General features: G+C 44.0%; 1 protein-coding gene across 1 annotated transcript in view; it reads right to left on the minus strand.

The window, feature by feature from the left end:
• The window catches only part of FNTB (farnesyltransferase, CAAX box, subunit beta), a 64,015-nt gene that overhangs the window by 32,443 nt on the left and 13,679 nt on the right, over positions 1-17,893 (minus strand). Inside the window, exons 2-3 of the mRNA XM_019641325.1 lie at positions 15,066-15,130; positions 1,999-2,071 (exon numbers count right to left, since the gene is read on the minus strand). Coding sequence (XP_019496870.1) covers positions 1,999-2,071; positions 15,066-15,130 — 138 coding nt within the window. The remainder of the gene's footprint in view (positions 1-1,998; positions 2,072-15,065; positions 15,131-17,893) is intronic.

Here is a 17,893-nt window from a genome sequence, read left to right on the forward strand (position 1 = left end):
TTTAATAAGTATCTACTTTGGGTCCTGCACTGTATTAAGCATTGGGGTGCAATAATGAATAAAATTCAGTTCCTATTCTTGACATGCTTGGTATATAAAACGTGTGTAGTTATCTGTAGAGGAAGAGAGCACTAGACAGACACATAAGTACAAATTACCTATGTCTTTCTCGAACAAGGTGGAAGAGAACACACGTGTACCTACACCTTCATAAATGCTGTAGCAGGCAGAAACACAGTCCTGAGGGAACACATGGAAGAGACAGACTAACTCTGCTTGGGGGCACTGGGAAGGGCTTCCAAAGTGTCATGTGAACCGAATTTGATCCTAATTCAAGCCATAAACATGTATTGAGCATTCAAAGCTAGGCAGGGGTTCAAAAGTTGTACAGGTTAAAAGTACATAAATGAGGTCCAGAGAGATGAACTTTTTCCAGATTATACAAAGACAGTAAATGTCAGAGATGAGACAAGAACCCAGGTTTCTGGACTCCCAAGCCAAGGCTCTTTCCAGGGGCCCGTGCTACCCTCCTCATAAATGAGCCATGGCTAGCTCGTCACGTGGGGGCAGTCGGTGTGGTCACCAAAGACACTGCTGTAGATTTGGCCTGCTTGGGTTTGAGTCCCAGATCCTCCTCTTACTTGCTATGTGACTTTGAACAAATTATTTCATTTTGCTGTGCCTGTTTCCTTATCTGCAAAATATAGACTCACCTACCTCATGGAGTAGCTGTGAGAATTAATGAGATAATACACGGTAAGCTTTTAGCACATGGTTCAATGAATTGTTAGCTGGTAATTGTATTAATTGTATCAGGGCTGACTGGATCCTAACCATCGAGGATTCAAGCCCATGGATGTGTTCTGCTTGCTGCCCGTAGTGTTTTGTTTAATTGGAATTGGTTGCAACATTTAAGCATTGGGAGATTCACACAGAATCTAGATTTCTGGCTTCATTTAGAAGAGAGAGAGAGAAAGGGCCGGCTGAGTGGCTCAGTTGGTTAAGAGCTCGCTCAAGAATTTGAGCTCTGAGCAACAGCGGTTCGAGTCCAGCCCGAGCTGAGCAGCCGCTGAGCTGCCAACAGGTAGCAGGATGGCTCAGCTAAAAAANAAAAAAAAAAAAAAAAAAAAAAGAAGAGAGAGGGAGAGAAAGAGAGGGAGATATCTGGCAACCCTGGTCTGCATTCCTGGATGGCAGCAATGGGCAGGAACAGAGTAAAAACATGGGGTCTCTGGTTTGCCTCAGTCTCCCCCCAGCCCACTTCTCTTATTTATGCTACCTGCTTGGGTCTATAGGCATTAGATTTGGTCAATCCCTATAGTAAATAATCAAATATACAACCCCAAATAAAAAGCAAATTAAGAGCAGGCTGCTCTGTGTAAAGTGGGGCAGGAAGGTTGGAGCCCTCCTGCTCACAATTCACCCTCTGCCTGCCACTCAGCCCCATTGCCAGCATCCCTCCCCTCCTCCACCACCACTGCCCCACCACCCCCTCAGCCCCCCTGTGGAACCCTAAGGATCTAAGGAATGTGATTTTTACAGTGGGCATGTTGACAGTGTTGAGCTGCAGTAGTATTCTCTGGAATTTATATACTGATCCTTTGGCCAGCATAGGAATTAGATCAGCTTATAGGGCAAAGGGTTAGGGATGAACGAACAGGTAACTGCCTCTTAGCTAGCTGTCAAGGGGTGTCTAGAAGAAAGCACATGAACCCCTCAGCCGTGATCTAATGGAGGAAGAACACCACCCCATCTAGAGTGCTCCAAGATCTCTGAGGGAGGACCACACAGGAAGAGACCTGGCTCTGCCCTTTTAGAAGTGGGAGTCCAGCTCTGTGGGACGTGGCTCTTGTGTGCCTGGTTCCTGCCAGAGCCACGTGGTACAATGAGTGAACCTGCAAGAGGTCAGGCTCATAAGTCTTTTACGTTCAGATAGAAAAAGGGGAGAAAGATCTGGCTGGTAATTTGATAGAAAGAGCTCCTGGACAGTGTATTTACCTCATAGGCATCTGTCAGCTGTCGAAGGCCTCTTTTCAGGTAATGAAAGTGCTTCTCCCTCTGCAAAATGAGCCTGAAAAGACAAAAAGCTTGTAAACGTATTCTAATAGCTTATGCTTCCACCCCGCTACAGAACACATGTGCACATAAATGTGCACACACACGCATGTGCACACACACACTCTCAGTGTCAGCACATCCCCCCACTGTCAATGAATGGATAACCAGCAACTTCTGTAGCTCCCAAGGGCGGCTAAGCCAGAGAAAGGAGGCCAGCATCTGAGTGTCCCTAAAGTGTCTGAAAATGTACTGGCAAATCTCAGTGAGATCCTCTTCATGGCGGGTGACCTTAGGCTGAGTAAAAATCCACAATGAACACACACAGCCAGGCAGTGTGACAAACCACCCAGAAAGTTCCTCCAGGGTCTAACTGCAAACAGCTATCTCATGGCTCCCCACCCTGTAAGCAATTTAGATCTGAGTCTCGCCACGTCCCCGACTTGGTTAGCCTCCGTCATTTCAATCATTTCTTCTGGGGTCACTTCTCTGAGGTTTGTAGTTTGTACCCTGCCTGCCCCTCTGTTATCTGTCTATGATTTCCTCCCTTAAATTCCACCTCCTACATGACCCACAGCCCTGGCCAGAAAACTGTCAGTATTCTGCAGCCCGTTGCTCTCCTTGGCACTGATGTCAGCAACACTGGCTCTAGGACGGAAAGCGGCCGCCATGGCCACCTGGACAGGCAGGCGAAGTACAGGGGCTGTGCTTGGTGCTCGGTGTGGCAGAAGAGCCTGTGTGACTGCGGAAGGAAGGACAAAAACAGAATGGCAAGGCATCCGCTGTGCTTATCGATTTCAGAAATGGAAGAAGAACCCTTCTCTTTTCTAGGCATTCAATCCAACCATTGTTTATTGAACTCCCACTATGCTGTGCACAGAATAAGATCACTGATGTAGTCTTTACCTCAAAACGTCTTCCCACTCAGTACTGGAAAGGAAATAAGGACATAAAGCGGCTACAATAGGAGAAAAACAAATTGGTAGGTTTCATAAGGAAACATAGATAAAATACCACTGAGGCTCTCAAGGGAGGGACCATCTCATTAAGAAATAAAGGAATGGGCCGGCCAAGTGGCGCGATGGTTAAGAACTGGCTTGGGATGCCAGAGGGCCCCGGTTCGGATCCCACATATGAGGGCCAGTGACACTGCCCTCCACAGCTAAGATGCTGAACAACAGCTCAACCTGGAGCTGGGCTTCTGTGAGTCGCTGGCAAACGTAGGCTGCAGCCCCTGTGCCAGTGGGTTGCCATGGGCTACCGTATGTAGCCAGCAGCCAGCGTGAGCGGCCAGCAGCCGCAGTGAGAGGCCGTCCAGAAGCCGGCGACTGATCTGCCTCGTTTGTAAAGAGCGCAATGATGGTGCCAACTTGGGACAGTGAAGCAATGTCCTCGACAACTAGACTGAAGAACAAAATGACAGCCAACTTGTCTGTTCCCCTTCCCCCAATTCCCCAGTGCTGTTCCCATCCCCCCAATTCCCCAATAAGAATCTTTAAAAAAATAAAATAAAAAGAAATAAAGGAATGAGGGGTGGCCAGGTGCCTCAGTTGGTTAGAGCACAAGCTCTGAGCAACAGGGTTGCCAGTTCGATTCCCCCATGAGCCAGTGAACTGCACCCTCTGCAACTATTAGATTGAGGACAATGACTTGAGCTGAACTGCGGCTGAGCTTCCAGTGAGCAGCCGGGTGGCTTAGTTGGTTAGAGCGTGTGCTCTTAACAACAAGGTTGCCGGTTCAACTCCCACAAGGGGTGGTGGGCTGCGCCTCTCCCGCAACTAGATTGAAAACGGTGACTGGACTTGGAGCTGAGCTGTGCCCTCCTCAACTAAGATTGAAGGACAACAACTTGACTTGGAGCTGATGGGTCCTGAAAAAAGACACTGTTCCCCAATAACGTTTTTTAAAAAAAATCTTGAAAAAAAATACAGAACAGCTAAAATGGCAGCATGGCAAAGTAGCCTAAATGTGACTTTGGCGTATTGATGAGGGATGTTGTCATGAAGACAGGAAAAAAAGAAAAAATGAAATTAAACTCAAAATGTTAGAATGGAAAATATTTTTTAATTGCTTGAAAATACAGGAAAAGTTTAGCAAACAGGTCATAAGCAAATAAGGCAGTTGGACAAAGGGTAAGAAGTAAGGAGGGTTATTCAACAGGGAAATGGTTGTGTAATACTCCTAGATGGAAGTTTTACTCAGTAAAAGAGAAAACTTATGAAGATATCTGGGAAAGTGATTTAGAAATAAGTGTTACTGAAATAGGGTACTACATGTCTCAAAGATTGCTAGTAGGCAGAGAAAATACTGGATATGTGGGGGGGGGGAAGTTATTGTTAACATGAAGTGTATTTGTATTTTATGGTAGTCGAAAGAAACCACCTGTTTCAGGTTATGACCCAAGAAAAAGACATGCTGATTACACCCATTCATTCTGTGAACCGTTATGGATGTTGTTATAGGCTGAAATTATCCTTATATCCTTGGACCAGTGGCTAAACACTTTAGACTTGGATTTGTGTTTTAGAATCTGATAATAGTTTTTAAGTTTATTATGATTATTACCAATATCTATTCAGCTTTTGGCAAGAGATTACACTTGACATTAGCTGGCTATCCTTGACATCATCTAGAAGTAAGATATCAGAGGTGATTTAAATCAGTTTTATTGGCTGTAATTTATATATAAAAATCCATTTTTAAATGTAGTTAGTGAATTTTGACATGTGTAGATCCATGTACCTATCCTCTATTTATTGGCTGTAATTTATATATAGAAATCCATTTTTAAATGTAGTTAGTGAATTTTGACATGTGTAGATCCATGTACCTACCCTCTATTTATTGGCTGTAATTTATATATAAAAATCCATTTTTAAATGTAGTTAATGAATTTTGACATATGTAGATCCACGTACCTACCCTCTATCCAAGAAAGAGAATATTTGAACAACCCCGAAAGTTCCCTTGTGCCTCTTCAGTCAGCCCTTCCGTCTCCTCTCCATAGACAGCCACTGTTCTGATGGCTCTTTCTGTAGATTAGTAAGCTGCTGCTTGTATACATGCAATCACGGAGTATGTACTTTTATGTACCTGGCTTCTTTTCCTTAGTGTAATGGTTTTGAGATTTATCCATGTTGTTGTGTGTATTAGTAGTTCATTCTATTAATATTTTGCTGCGGAGTAATGTTCTATTTGACCACCATTTGCTTATTCATTTTTCTGTTAATGGACATTGGATTTTTTTTTCTGGTTTTGGCATTGTGAATAAAACTACTATAAACAAAAAAATAAAAATAAAGAAAGGAATGATCAGGAGAGGTTATGTGGAAGAGGTGAAATACGAGGTGGGCAGCCCTAGTGGAGGGAGAAAAGTTTTATAGGTCAAGACAGCAAGGAGGAGAGGAGACGGTGGGAGGACTTAGCCAGAAGGAACAGAAACAAAAAAGGTACAGACCAGCACTGTCCAAAGAACTTTGTGTGAAGATGGAAATGTCATCTGTGCTGTCACTAAGTAGCCACCAGCCACATGTGGTAATGAGCGCCTGAAATGTACTAGTGTGACTGAGCAACTGAATTGTAAGTTGTATTTAATTTTAATTAATTTACATTTAAATTGCTGCAGGTGGCTGATGGCAGCACAGGTATGAAGGATGCAAGAGGGTTTGGCCTGAACATTAGGAATGAAAGAGGAGAAATCAAAAGGCAGCTGAAGCCCTTTTGCAGGGGGGTCTCATATACCAGCTGAGGAATTTCTAGTCAATTTAGCAGGGAAAGCGAAGCCCTAAAGGTTTTGAGCTGAGAAAAAAATGACCAGAACTGTGCTTTAAGAAAAATTATGTGACAGCGGTAAGTATTCAATATGTGTTTACTAACAGAACTGAATGAAAGTACTAAATGGAGAGAGTGATGACGTGGGAAGATTGGTTAAGATGAACCAGTCTCTTTTGTAGGCATTCAATTCAACAACTGTTTACTGAACAATTGTTAAGAGTCAGCCAGGTGGGAAGTACTTAGAGTACTTAGGGTTTGAACTGGCACGGTGACCTATGGTAAGCTGACTTCTGGACAGGTGGGCTTTAAGGCACTGACAGTGTATGCAGATGAGGCTGCCAATCGCACTGTTGGAAACAAATGTGAGACTCAGGAGAGGGATCCAGGTGACACAGACAGACTGGGAATCATTTATCTGGATACAGGTGGCAGGTGAAGCTGCAGGAGTGGAGGACAGAGCAGAAAGAAAGTCTGAATGCAGAACTGGGGGAAGGCCCATCTTAAAGAGCTGGGAGGGGGACAGAGAGCCAGAGGAGAGAAATGAAAAGTATTACATAAGCAAGGGAAGGACGCGGGCAGTGTCAGGTCACAGGCAAAACAGGAGGAGAGACTATCGTGGAGGTATTTAGCAGTGGCAAATGCTGCAGCAGGATTAAGGGAAAAGAGGGCAAACCACAGAGTGGATGGTGACCATGGGGTGGTGAGGGCAGATGCCACATCATAAAGAAGAGAAGGCAGGCTCGATTTCTCTTTCAAGGAGGTCCAGGGGTCAGGACTCAGTGAGCACCCACTCTGTGCGGACTGAGGGTCCGGTGCTGGGGTGGATGCTAACTCTGCTCCTTTGAGCTACAGTCCAGAGGAGGACACAGACAAGTCAATGGCTACTACAGCCCTGTCTGACAGACGCTATGATCAGGAAGTGTGGTGGGCTCTGGCAGCTCACAGGGAGGCATGGAGGATCTGAACAAACTTCCCAATGAAGGACACCTGAAGGACATGAACCAGCCAGGCAAAATGCAAGGGGCAGAGGGTGTTTCGTGAAGGGAACAACACAGCACATTCCAGTGAGTTTAGTTCAGTTGGAGCCAAAGCACAAGGTAGTGAGCAGTGAGAAATCTGACTGGAGGGGTACAGGGATAGCAGATCATTCAGGACTTATAAATGCTTTGGGAGCTTGATTTTAAACCAAAGAGCAGAGTCACTGTGCTACAACATGGATGACCCCTGAAAACATTGTGCTAAGTGAAAGAAGCTGTCACAAAAGACCACATTTTGTCTAACTGCATTTAAATGAAATGTCTAGAATAGGCAAATCCAGACAGAAAGTAGATTAAGGGGTGGCCAGAGGCTGGGGTGGGAATGGAGGAATGGGGGGGTGATGGCTGAGGGTTTCTTTTAAGGGAGATGAAAATGTTCAAAATTAACTGTGGTAATAGCTGCACAACTCTGTGACTGTACTAAAAACCTCTGAATTGTCACTTTAAATAAGTGAATTGTATGATATATGGAGTATATATCATTGAAGCTATTACCAAAAAAGGGAAAATTTTTTTAAAAAATTTTTTCAAGGGAGTCATTGACATATTTTAGGCACAGGAAAGACATGGTCAGGTTTGCATTTTCTACATCACACTAGCTGCAGCATACTGAATGGACTGGTGTGGGGATAAGACCAGTGACCAGAAACAAAAGCCACAATCTATGTATGTTTGTGGTGATTGTAAGGGAAGAAAGACAACAGAGCAGTGGCCTGAGGGGGCAATGGGGTGAAGACAGAAGAGGCGAACATGCTTGAAGCAAAGGGGAGACGCTGAAAATGCAAGAGCCCACATGCTACATGCTCAGAGACAGAAGGACTGTCTGTCTAACAGCGTGAAGTTAGACAGATACAGGACTCTGACGTGGGGATGAGAGGGGCCAAGGAGACTCATGGGGGACGGCCTCAATCTTCCCAGGAATTAGGAGACAAGAGCATGGCAGAGCTGTGGATTGGACGTTGTGGTGAATGTATTAGGAAATTTATATGAGATAAATAAAAGGATTAGAAAGCAGTAGCGAAGGCCCAGCTAAAGCTAAGTAGTATACACTTTTGGTGAAGCCATCCAATAGGCAGTGTTATACAATCTTTTTTTCCTGGAAATCTTGCTGGGCCCCCTTAGCAGCAGCAGCGAGGGGACGGATGCTATGGTAAGGACTGGTAAGAAGGGAAGAGCAAAAAGGCAGAGGTGTGAGGGAAATGGCTGAGATCACGGAATCGCTGAAACAGCTCACAATAGGTGCTGGCCCTGGCTGAGCAGGCTGGGCGTGGGCAGGATTGGTAGGATGAACGAGAAGAACCAGGCAGGTCCCAGAGAGCATTAATGCGGACCCACTCGGGAAGTGAGGGGAGGCTGAGAAACTCAGCCAGGGGAGGATAAGCGTAGAATTTGGCAGCAGAACTCCTGACTTCTACCTCAGAATGGACCGATTCACAGTGGGGTTTTCTGTCGGTCAATTCTTCTCTGTCTGAAAAACAGTCAAAGGAATCTGAATAAGCCAAATACCTTGAGATGCTAAGCCACAGAGGAGAGAAGGGAAAAAAAACATTTTGTTCCAAAAGAGAACACTGGCCACCTCACGTCAGAGAAGACAGCATCAAAGGTTGCTTGTAAATAAAATTTTGTGACCCTAAGTATAATGCTGGGGAAAGGGACCAGGTGAGAAAGGGGGTGTGCTTATTGGAATTATTATACCTGTTCAGTATGCCGGCCTACTCCACTGCCTTGTCACTCAGTGAGAGAGGCTCATGTCTGTCTAGCATCTGTGCCCAGCAGACACAGAGCAGGCTCTCGACATCTACAGAGGGTGCCAAAAAAATGTATACACATTTAAAGAAAGGAAAACTGTATTAAAATTGTAATACTCAATCTATACCAATAACAAAAGATGAATACAAGTCACGTTTGACTTCTGCAATTACCAGAGGTGCTCAAAGTGGTTACCATCAGCGTCCAGACACTTCTGATTACGGCAAACTACTGCTTGAGCAACATTGACCAAAATGTCCACTTGTATACATTTTTTTGGCACCCCCCAGTATTTATCAAATGAATAAGAGAAAGAACAAGGGAATTGTAAGGTTAGTTTCTGACTGACCAAAAGAGACTGTTCTCCCTGGATATACGTCCTTTTGATTTAAGAATGATAAGTCTCCTAGAGGAAGTTAAAATGAAATCAAATAGAGAGCTCAAGAGAGGGGTGATTAGACGCAAGAACACGTCTGCTCTGGCTCAGGGGTTTGTGCTATCAGTTCTCTTGTGTATTCACACACAGCACACTGCAGGGGGTTAACCTTCCCCATGGAACTTAGTATTTTTAGAGCGTTGAATTATGTAACTAAACAAATCCTACCCCTTATTGGAAAAAAGAAAGAAAAAAAATACCTAGAAAAGGAACCTATCTCTTGTCTTCTCAGCACTCCTCCTACTTGACAAGGGGCTTTTCAGTCACTTAAAGGAAAAGGAAAGACCTAAGAGGCAAATGCTTTTCTACTTCTAGGGAGTAAGAGACACTGGCTTTACTGCTTAGGATCCTGAAGTGACAAGAAACGAGCTGAAGCCTCAGCTGCCCAGAAACATCTGATTGAAAGAAGTCTCAGTCACATTTTCTGCACCTCTGGGTTGTTCCCTACGGACAGGACCTGAGGAAGCCCAAAGGGGGCTCCCTGATAGCTGTCCTCCCATCTTGAACCTCTCTCACAGACAGCCAAGCCCCAGGAGTCCTGCTAGGAGAGAACCAATGAGTTCTCTGTTTAGCTGGTTTCAAAACCAACTTTAGCCACAAGCAGGGGGAGAGAAATTCCTTTCAGCGACCATTTCCACAAGGAAAACTCTTCTTTCATTTTCATCCGCTTAATCATAAACACACACACACACAAGCTAATATGCGTATTATTATAAAATTTTAGAAAAGGTTTCTTTAGATGTTTAGAGTTTCAAGGGCCACAATACCAAGTGATTGAGTTTTAATTTCTCCCTTGAGGTTTATGATTCTTTTAAATTGAAGGGACATATATCCAGTTTCTTCTGGTCAGCCAGAAATTGTACTAAGAACCATATTGTTATGGACTGAATTGTGTCCCCCAAAATTCATATGTTGAAGCCCTAACCTTCAGTATGATTGTATTTGAAATAAAGCCTTTAAAGAGATATTTAAGGTTAAAGGAAGAGGAAGAGACACCCGGTATGTGTGTCCACAGACAGAGGGAGAAGACAGTCGCCTGCAAGCCAAGGAGAGAGACCTCAGGAGAAACCAATCCTGCTGGCACCTTGATCTTGGACTTCCAGCCATCAGTACTGTGAGCAACTACATTTCTGTTGTTTAAGCCACCCAGTCGGTGGTACTTGGTTATAGCAGCCCCAGCAAACTAATATCCTTAACATTCCTTTATTCTCAACTCACCTCTCCAAAGTTCTTTTTTGTGTAGGGAGTTTAGAAAAGCTAGAGCTCTTTCCCTTTCCTTGCTGAACAACTCAGCCCTAAAGCCATTCAATTAGGTGGAGCAGAACAAGATGGGCCCTGCACAGGGGTGGGGCAGTGGAAGGGGAAGGCAGGGTGTCAGTGCTCAAGCAGATCAGGGGGCTGGGAGGCTGGGACACACGAGAGGAATCATCAAATAAGTAAATGCATGAAGGATATTGGAACTCCACCGTCGGAGAAGCAACTTAGAAATATAGTAAGTGTACTGGGCAGGCACGTAAATCATATTTATTATGAGTGAGACCCCTGGGCTTCGAGACCCTTCACGATGTACCTGCACGTACTTCTCTCCAACCTCATCTCTGAGCTCCACTCACACTGCCTTCTTTGCAGTCTGCTCTTTTTCAACCCCAGGGCTTTAGCACATGCTTTCCCTCTGCCTGGACCCCTCCCACCACATCCGAAACTGGCTAACTCCTACCCACCCTCCAGGTCTCAGTCTAAGAGTCACTTTCTCTGTGAGGCCTCCTGCTATAGACTGACTGTGTTCCTCCAAAACTCCTGTGTTAAAGTCCTAATCCCCACAGGTGGGGCCTCTGGGAGACATGAGTTCATGCAGCTAGAACTCTCCTGAAGAGATTAGTGTACTTTATAAAGGAAGCCCCAGAGAGCTTCCTCTGGCCCTTTCCACCAGGTGAGGACACAACAAGAGGATGGTTATCCATGAACCAGGAACTGGGCCTGCACCAGACATCGAATCTGCTGGTGTCCTGATCTTGGATTTCCCAGCCTCCAGAATTGTGAGAAATAAATGCTTACTGTTTAAGCCACCCAGTCTATGGTAATTTGTTATAAAAACTAGACTGACTTCCCAACCTAAACTACTTCTCCCTGTTATTCTCTCTCAGAGCATCCCGTTCTCTTTCTTGACACACATCCCACCATAGCTAACTATGTATTTGCATTTGTTTGTTTGATGGCCACCTCCCCAATGAGACTGAGAGTCCAGCAGGACCTGGGTCGGCCTCGCTCCCTGTTCCCAGAGCCCAGCAGAGTGCCTGGCCCTGTGGAGACCCTCCGGACACTGCGGATGAAGAAGCGAAGGGATGAATGACTTTAAATCAACATGGCAGACTGAATGACAGCAACTAAACTTTGACCTTCCCAGAGAATCATGCCTTTGGTTTTAACAGTTGGGATGACAGGGACTCAGTCCATTGTTGGCTCCTAGGAAGGTCTTAAACCCACCAAAGCCAGAGGCATCTCTAGTCAAAAAGTGAGCCTCTGCTACATAAGCAATAAGTCACTTGCAGCAGGGTGGGAGGGAAGATGAGCTTGTTTGCAAGGATCTTGGAAAGAACAGTATAAAGGCCTACATCTCCGAGCTGCTCAGGATTTGGGGAATTCTGAGGAAGCACCACATACAGGAATGGAAGGAAAACATGGAAGCACAGTAGGCACCTGTGTGAGAACTGCTTTGGGAGCTTTAACTCAGGGTATCTTGGCTTCAGGGCAATTGTCCACATTACCTTCAGTGTTCTACTAGCACTGGGTCATTGTCAATATTTCTCACCTCCCAGGAGCACTAGGCCATTTTTTCCCAAGAAAAAAAAACAAATTTAAAGTTATTTGTGAGTCTGGGAGGGGGCAGAATGAGTGTATATGCTAAGTTTATGCATTTCAGATTTCTTACTAAAGGTAATGTAATAAACAGAAAAGGATAAATTCATAAGTGTGTGGCACAGTGAGAATAACTAAGTATGGGGAAAGAAAAATTAACTTTTATGGGAAAGCAGGATGCTGCTACACAAAACTGTTAAAAGCATGGTCAAGAAGCTCTTTGGGGGCCGGCCAAGAGGCGCGTTGGTTAAGAGCTGGCTTGGGACGCCAGAGGGCCCCGGTTCGGATCCCACATATGAGGGCCAGTGACACGGCCCTTTACAGCTAAGATGCTGAACAACAGCTCAATCTGGAGCTGGGCTGCAGTGAGTTGCCGGCGACGGTGTAGGCTGCAGCCCCTGCTGCAGTGGGTTGCCATGGGCTACCGTATGTAGCCAGCAGCCAGCGTGAGAGGCCAGCAGCCGCAGTGAGCGGCCATCCAGAAGCCGGTGACTGATCTGCCTCACCCGGGAAGAGCGCAATGATGGTGCCAACTTGGGCCAGTGAAGCAACGTCCTCCACAACTAGATTGAAGAACAACAAAACGACAGCAACTTGTCTGTTCCCCTTCCCCCAATTCCCCAGCGCTGTTCCCATCCCCCAATTCCCCAATAAAAATCTTTAAATAAAAAAATTTTTTAAAAAAAAGAAGCTCCTTGGAATGGACCACCTCCTCCAGGATAGGATGCATGTTTCACAGACTTAGAGAGAGAGGAAAATCATTTCTGGGATGGGGAATAATTGTAGAATGCACCCACACTCGGCTTCACAGCTTTGACTTTCAGCTAAATCTGCTATTTGGCTGTCGCTCTGGAAAGCTGAATAGGCAAATGCCTCCTTCAGCATCATTCCTGCCTGCCATCCCTGGTCCCATGCGTGGTCAGTGGTCCTGGGAGTGTGTGATTCTACCACATCTGGTCAGCATCGTGACCTCAGAAAACACATGGCATCTAGACTTACTGCCAATCCCTGAATATTCACTTTAGCTAACAATACAGGCTTGTTACTACATTATAAAGTCAGACTTTTAAAATCTGACTACTGTAACGTTAAATACTGAAATCATGATCATAATTTTAAATTTTGATAATTTTTCAGATTTATTCTATCTTATAAGTTTGTTCTGTGACGGTGATGTTTGGTTTCAGCCTTACATTGATATATTGATTTGTATACTCAACCTTTCAGCCAAAATACGTAATACCTCTAATAATAATTAGCATGCTGTAACTTAATAACATGCTCATTAGCGTCCTTTAAAACACTCGTTTTCATAGGCAACAATGATAAAATGGGAAATGTCAGATTCCTGAATAAACCCAGAGCCCTCATATACTCGTATTATATGTCTACAAAGGATCCAAACCAAAGAGGAACATTTTTGTTTCCCTCCCACATTGGACCTAAGGCCTATGAATCATGGGATTTTACTCCTCTATTGTTCTCTATCACCACTCCCAAAATACAACTTCTTCTTCCTCCCATATTATAACCTCCCATTCTCCCTCACAGTTAGTAAGAATGAAAGAAAAGTCCAAGGGCTCTATTCTGAGGGTGGGTGAAATGTCAGATAACCAAAGGTCCCTTTAGAAATGCAAAGGACATGTATACAGAACTGCAGATAGTAGACAGTGACTCAGAGCTCAGGTGAGTCACCACTACCCACAAAGCCCCTCCTAAAGCAATCAGGCCCCTGACCATCACCAAGTCCCACCACCCCTGGGGAAGCAGCCTGTCCCAGGCAGACAGTTCAGGCAGAGAGTTCTTTCTCCCGGAGCTTTTTGCTGATCTCTAGTCGTGGCTCACAACAAGAACAACAATTCATTACTGAGGTCTGAGCTTTGGTTGAGAACAGAGTTTCAGCTTAGCAGTTTCGGAGGAGAAGACTCCTCTCATTGATCGTTTCCTTCTTTCTTTCCCCAGGAACAAAAGATGAAGATAACATTCCCACCTATCTTTCCCTTTTACCAATTTGCCTTTTCCGGTCATTTTCTGTGTTGGTTAATCAGAATTTTCTGACAGAATTTTTTTTTTCAAGGAAATAGTGGCAAGATAGAATGGCGACAAAAAAGACACAAAATTAACTCAGGCTAGAACCATTTGTAATGTTCTAGTAAGCAGAAGTACCCAGAGGCTGACTTGGCAGCAGTTAGTCTGTTAGGTCTCAGGAAGTCAGGAAGCCCGATAGAGGTAGTTAGGCTGGTCTTCAGACCCTCAGCTTCCCATCCAGGGTGAAACAGCCAACGGCCTAAATACACTTTGTTCAGCAGTTATCAAGGAAAAGTGCTATATGCTTAAGATAAAATGATGACCACACACAGTTTTGGACTACTAATCCATTCTGATGGCTGGAAATATGACACAGGATGTTTTGGAGAAACAATTGGTGACTAGAAGAGGAATGCAATTAAAGGAATGAAATAACCTTATGAAATCCTAATGTGATACATTATAAAACTGGGGGGAAAAAAGAGAAAATAAAGGTTCAAATTAAATAATAAGTTTCGGCTTATAATCCCCTTTTTGGAATTTCTGACATCAAAGAGCTTAGAAGACTTCAACCTGCTTAGCACCAAAAAAAAGACCCAAAAGGCATTATATTTCTCACTTGAAATTTCATCCTTGGGATCTGCTGCAGAATTACCAATAATAGCCAGCCTGGGAGAAGCTTCTCTACCACATCCAAACTTCTCACATTTTCCCAAAAAAAATAATAATATACATCAAAAAAGAATCCATCCTCTGCCATCCCCCTGGGCCCTACATCTGCTTCAGTGCAATATGAAAAAGAATAACTTGAGAGCTCTGATCTGAACACCACAGCAACAGGTCACAGCTAAGCAACAGAATCATGAGCTTCCTCCCTCCATCTTCACACCTCAGAGTTCAGGCCTTGAAGGGCATCCCCAGGTTAACACCTGATGGCTCAGTTCAAGTGGAGCATCTCCTCTAAACAGCTTTCTAATAAAGGAAAGAGTTGGGGTCATAAGCATATCCAGGTAGCACAAGGTCAAGAACCACCAGTCTCACAGCAGACTCATCCCCCATGGAAGGATAAGCTCAAGGAGAAAAGAAGGTGGTGTCTCCCAGATCCCCTCAAACCCCTAACCACAGCTTACCTTGGTACAAGGTGGTTGAACTTGTAAGAACTGAAGACCTCTTGGATCTTTTCTTCCACTTTTGCCTGGTAAGGGTGCAGGAGATGGGAGAGAGAAAACAAATATAGATAAGACCTCTATCAACTTTTTCTTCCTATTGCCACAAACACCTACTGGCTAGAGCAGATTGGTGTGGTTTTGTACTTCATAGCATTAAAGACTGCATTCAGGGATTCTGCAGGAATAACAGGCTTAGACAAGGAGAGAAAGAATGCCCTATGCCATGCTGGCATCAAAATCTACTTCTCCAGGAAACTAATCCATAATATTCAAACTAATAGCAGCTTGGCTCCTGGGCACCAGTTCCTTAGGGAGCAGACGAAGACAGATACATTTTGCTTGAAAGATTTATTCTCACCTGCTCTATGAAGTGGTATAGGTGTTCATTTTACTGGCCATTCTCAAATACACAAGTAATTCCTGACAAGAGTCATACTTCTTATTGTTTAAATACAGATTTAAAAATAAATTGAACAATATTAAAATCCCCTAAGAGATTTACAAGAATATCAATCATAGAAACACCAAAGAAATAGCATATCTAGTCATTGGTACTACGTAATGCGCAGGACTAAAATGAAGGATCTGAGTAAGTCACAAAGGAAATCGGATCACCTGTGTGCTCTGAAGACCACACTATAATGTGGTCACACAGTCCAGCTTCTGTAAGGAAAAGGGACAGGAATGAGGGGGGAGGGGGGTTAACAGGATATGGCGTTTCACCTTCATCCGCATCCCTGATCTTTGTGGTGGGACACGTCCTTGTTGAGATTTCAAGATACCTAATAATGTCCTCTCTGGGAAATTTTTTAAATGTATTATTTGTTTCTGAAACACTCACTGAGTCAGAGCTTCTCAGCCCTTTCACAAGTGTGCAGGAATGATATGTGATGATGAAGGGAGTAGTGATGTGAATCATCTAAAATGGCAGCCAATCTCAAATTCATTTATATTTGGTATTTGCCTTTGAACATGAGCATGAGGGATGATCTGGCTAAGAATGTATAATACTTCAAAACACAGACTGAAGTCACTGTGAGAACCTGTCCCAGGGGGAATAAGAAAGTTGTCCCAGATTCCTCATAATTCTTTTTCCATTCCAGATGCTCACACAGGACTGATATAAGTGCCAGTCTAAATAGAACACGGGCTGCATTTTGCAGTCATGCCTTCCTTAACTGTCAGCCGAAAGGGGTAGAAAAATATACAAAAAACATGTAAGTGAGATCACTAAATAAATATTTGCCAACCATATAATGTTATATAGCTAAGTGAATTGATGAATTCTGAATGAAACAATACCAAGTGGGAAGAAAAGTCACTTCCTTTACTCAAATACAAGCCGACTCAGGGCTGGCCGAGTGGCAAAGTGGTTAAGAACTGGCTTGGGACGCCAGAGGGCCCCGGTTCGGATCCCACATATGAGGGCCAGTGACACTGCCCTCTACAGCTAAGATGCTAAACAACAGCTCAACCTGGAGCTGGGCTTCCGTGATTCGCCTGTGACAGCGTAGGCTGCGGCCCCTGTGGCAGTGGGTTGCCATGGCTACTGTGTGTAGCCAGCAGCCAGCGTGAGAGACCTGTAGCCACAGTGAGCGGCCGTCCAGAAGCCGGCGACTGATCTGCCTCGCCCGGGAAGAGCGCAATGATGGCGCCAACTTGGGCCAGTGAAGCAACGTCCTCCACAACTAGACTGAAGAACAAAAGGACAGCAACTTGTCTGTTCCCCTTCCCCCAATTCCCCAGTGCTGTTCCCATCCTCCAAGTCCCCAATAAAAATCATAAAAAAAAAAACTTGAATCAATCATATAAGATTCCACTTCCAGAAACTAGAAAAATAAGAAAAAACAAACAACAACAAAAAAATACAAGTCGACTCAAATCCACATGACTTAATGTTCAAAGGCTAAAGGGTGAGCCCACCTCCTCCTTAGGATCCTGACACTTAGACCCCTAGAAGGAAAGCTTCCAGCCAAGAATTCCTTAATGAGAAGTCCCACCTTCAGCTCCCACTCAGGCAACATAAGTAGCCAAGTCCTAGATGAGGAAAACGGAGGTTTATTTAGAAACTAAGATACCAGACAGAAATACAAAGGTATGTCATACAGTATTCTGAATATGTTCCTTCTTTAAAATTGGGTTGTCTTTTTATTACTGAATTGTAACAGTACCTTATATCTTCCAGATACAAGTCCCTTATTAAATACATGATTTGCAAAAATTTACTTCCATTCTGTGGGTTGTCTTTAGAAACTGGTGTATTTTTTAATAGAAAAAGATCACCTAAGGGCACGCAGTACAGTTTTTAAGAGTACAACTTTATAAATACTTAGCCTGAATTTTTTTTTGACAAATAGTAAATGGATTAATATAGAAATTACAAAGTACTCATCTGGGGAAGAGAAAATCAAAATAATCCCTAAAACATGCAACATCCTTTTTTGCCTCCCCCTCTTCCCATATAGCTTGCCAGTGATATATAAAATCTGAGTAAATTTGTTACTGGGAAGATGGAAGCATTCTTTGAATGTTCTGATTTGCATAGCAGAAGGAAAGGAAAAAAGCTAGTTATATATAAATATGTTAAGAAAGCAGGCCTGAGACTGCTAGCCTTAGGAAGTCTTGCTTGAAAGGTTGACTGTTGGCTGGTATCTGGGCACCCAGATTTTGGGAGGGTTCCCACCATTCCCAGAACTAATCAGAGTGGCTCACTATGCCTAAACTGTATAAACAATGTGGCTTATACTAAACAGCTACTTTCCTTCCGGGAGTCAGGAATTTTGAGAAGT

The sequence above is a fragment of the Hipposideros armiger genome, unplaced genomic scaffold, assembly GCF_001890085.2.
Source record: "Hipposideros armiger isolate ML-2016 unplaced genomic scaffold, ASM189008v1 scaffold_59, whole genome shotgun sequence".
Lineage (NCBI taxonomy): Eukaryota > Metazoa > Chordata > Mammalia > Chiroptera > Hipposideridae > Hipposideros > Hipposideros armiger.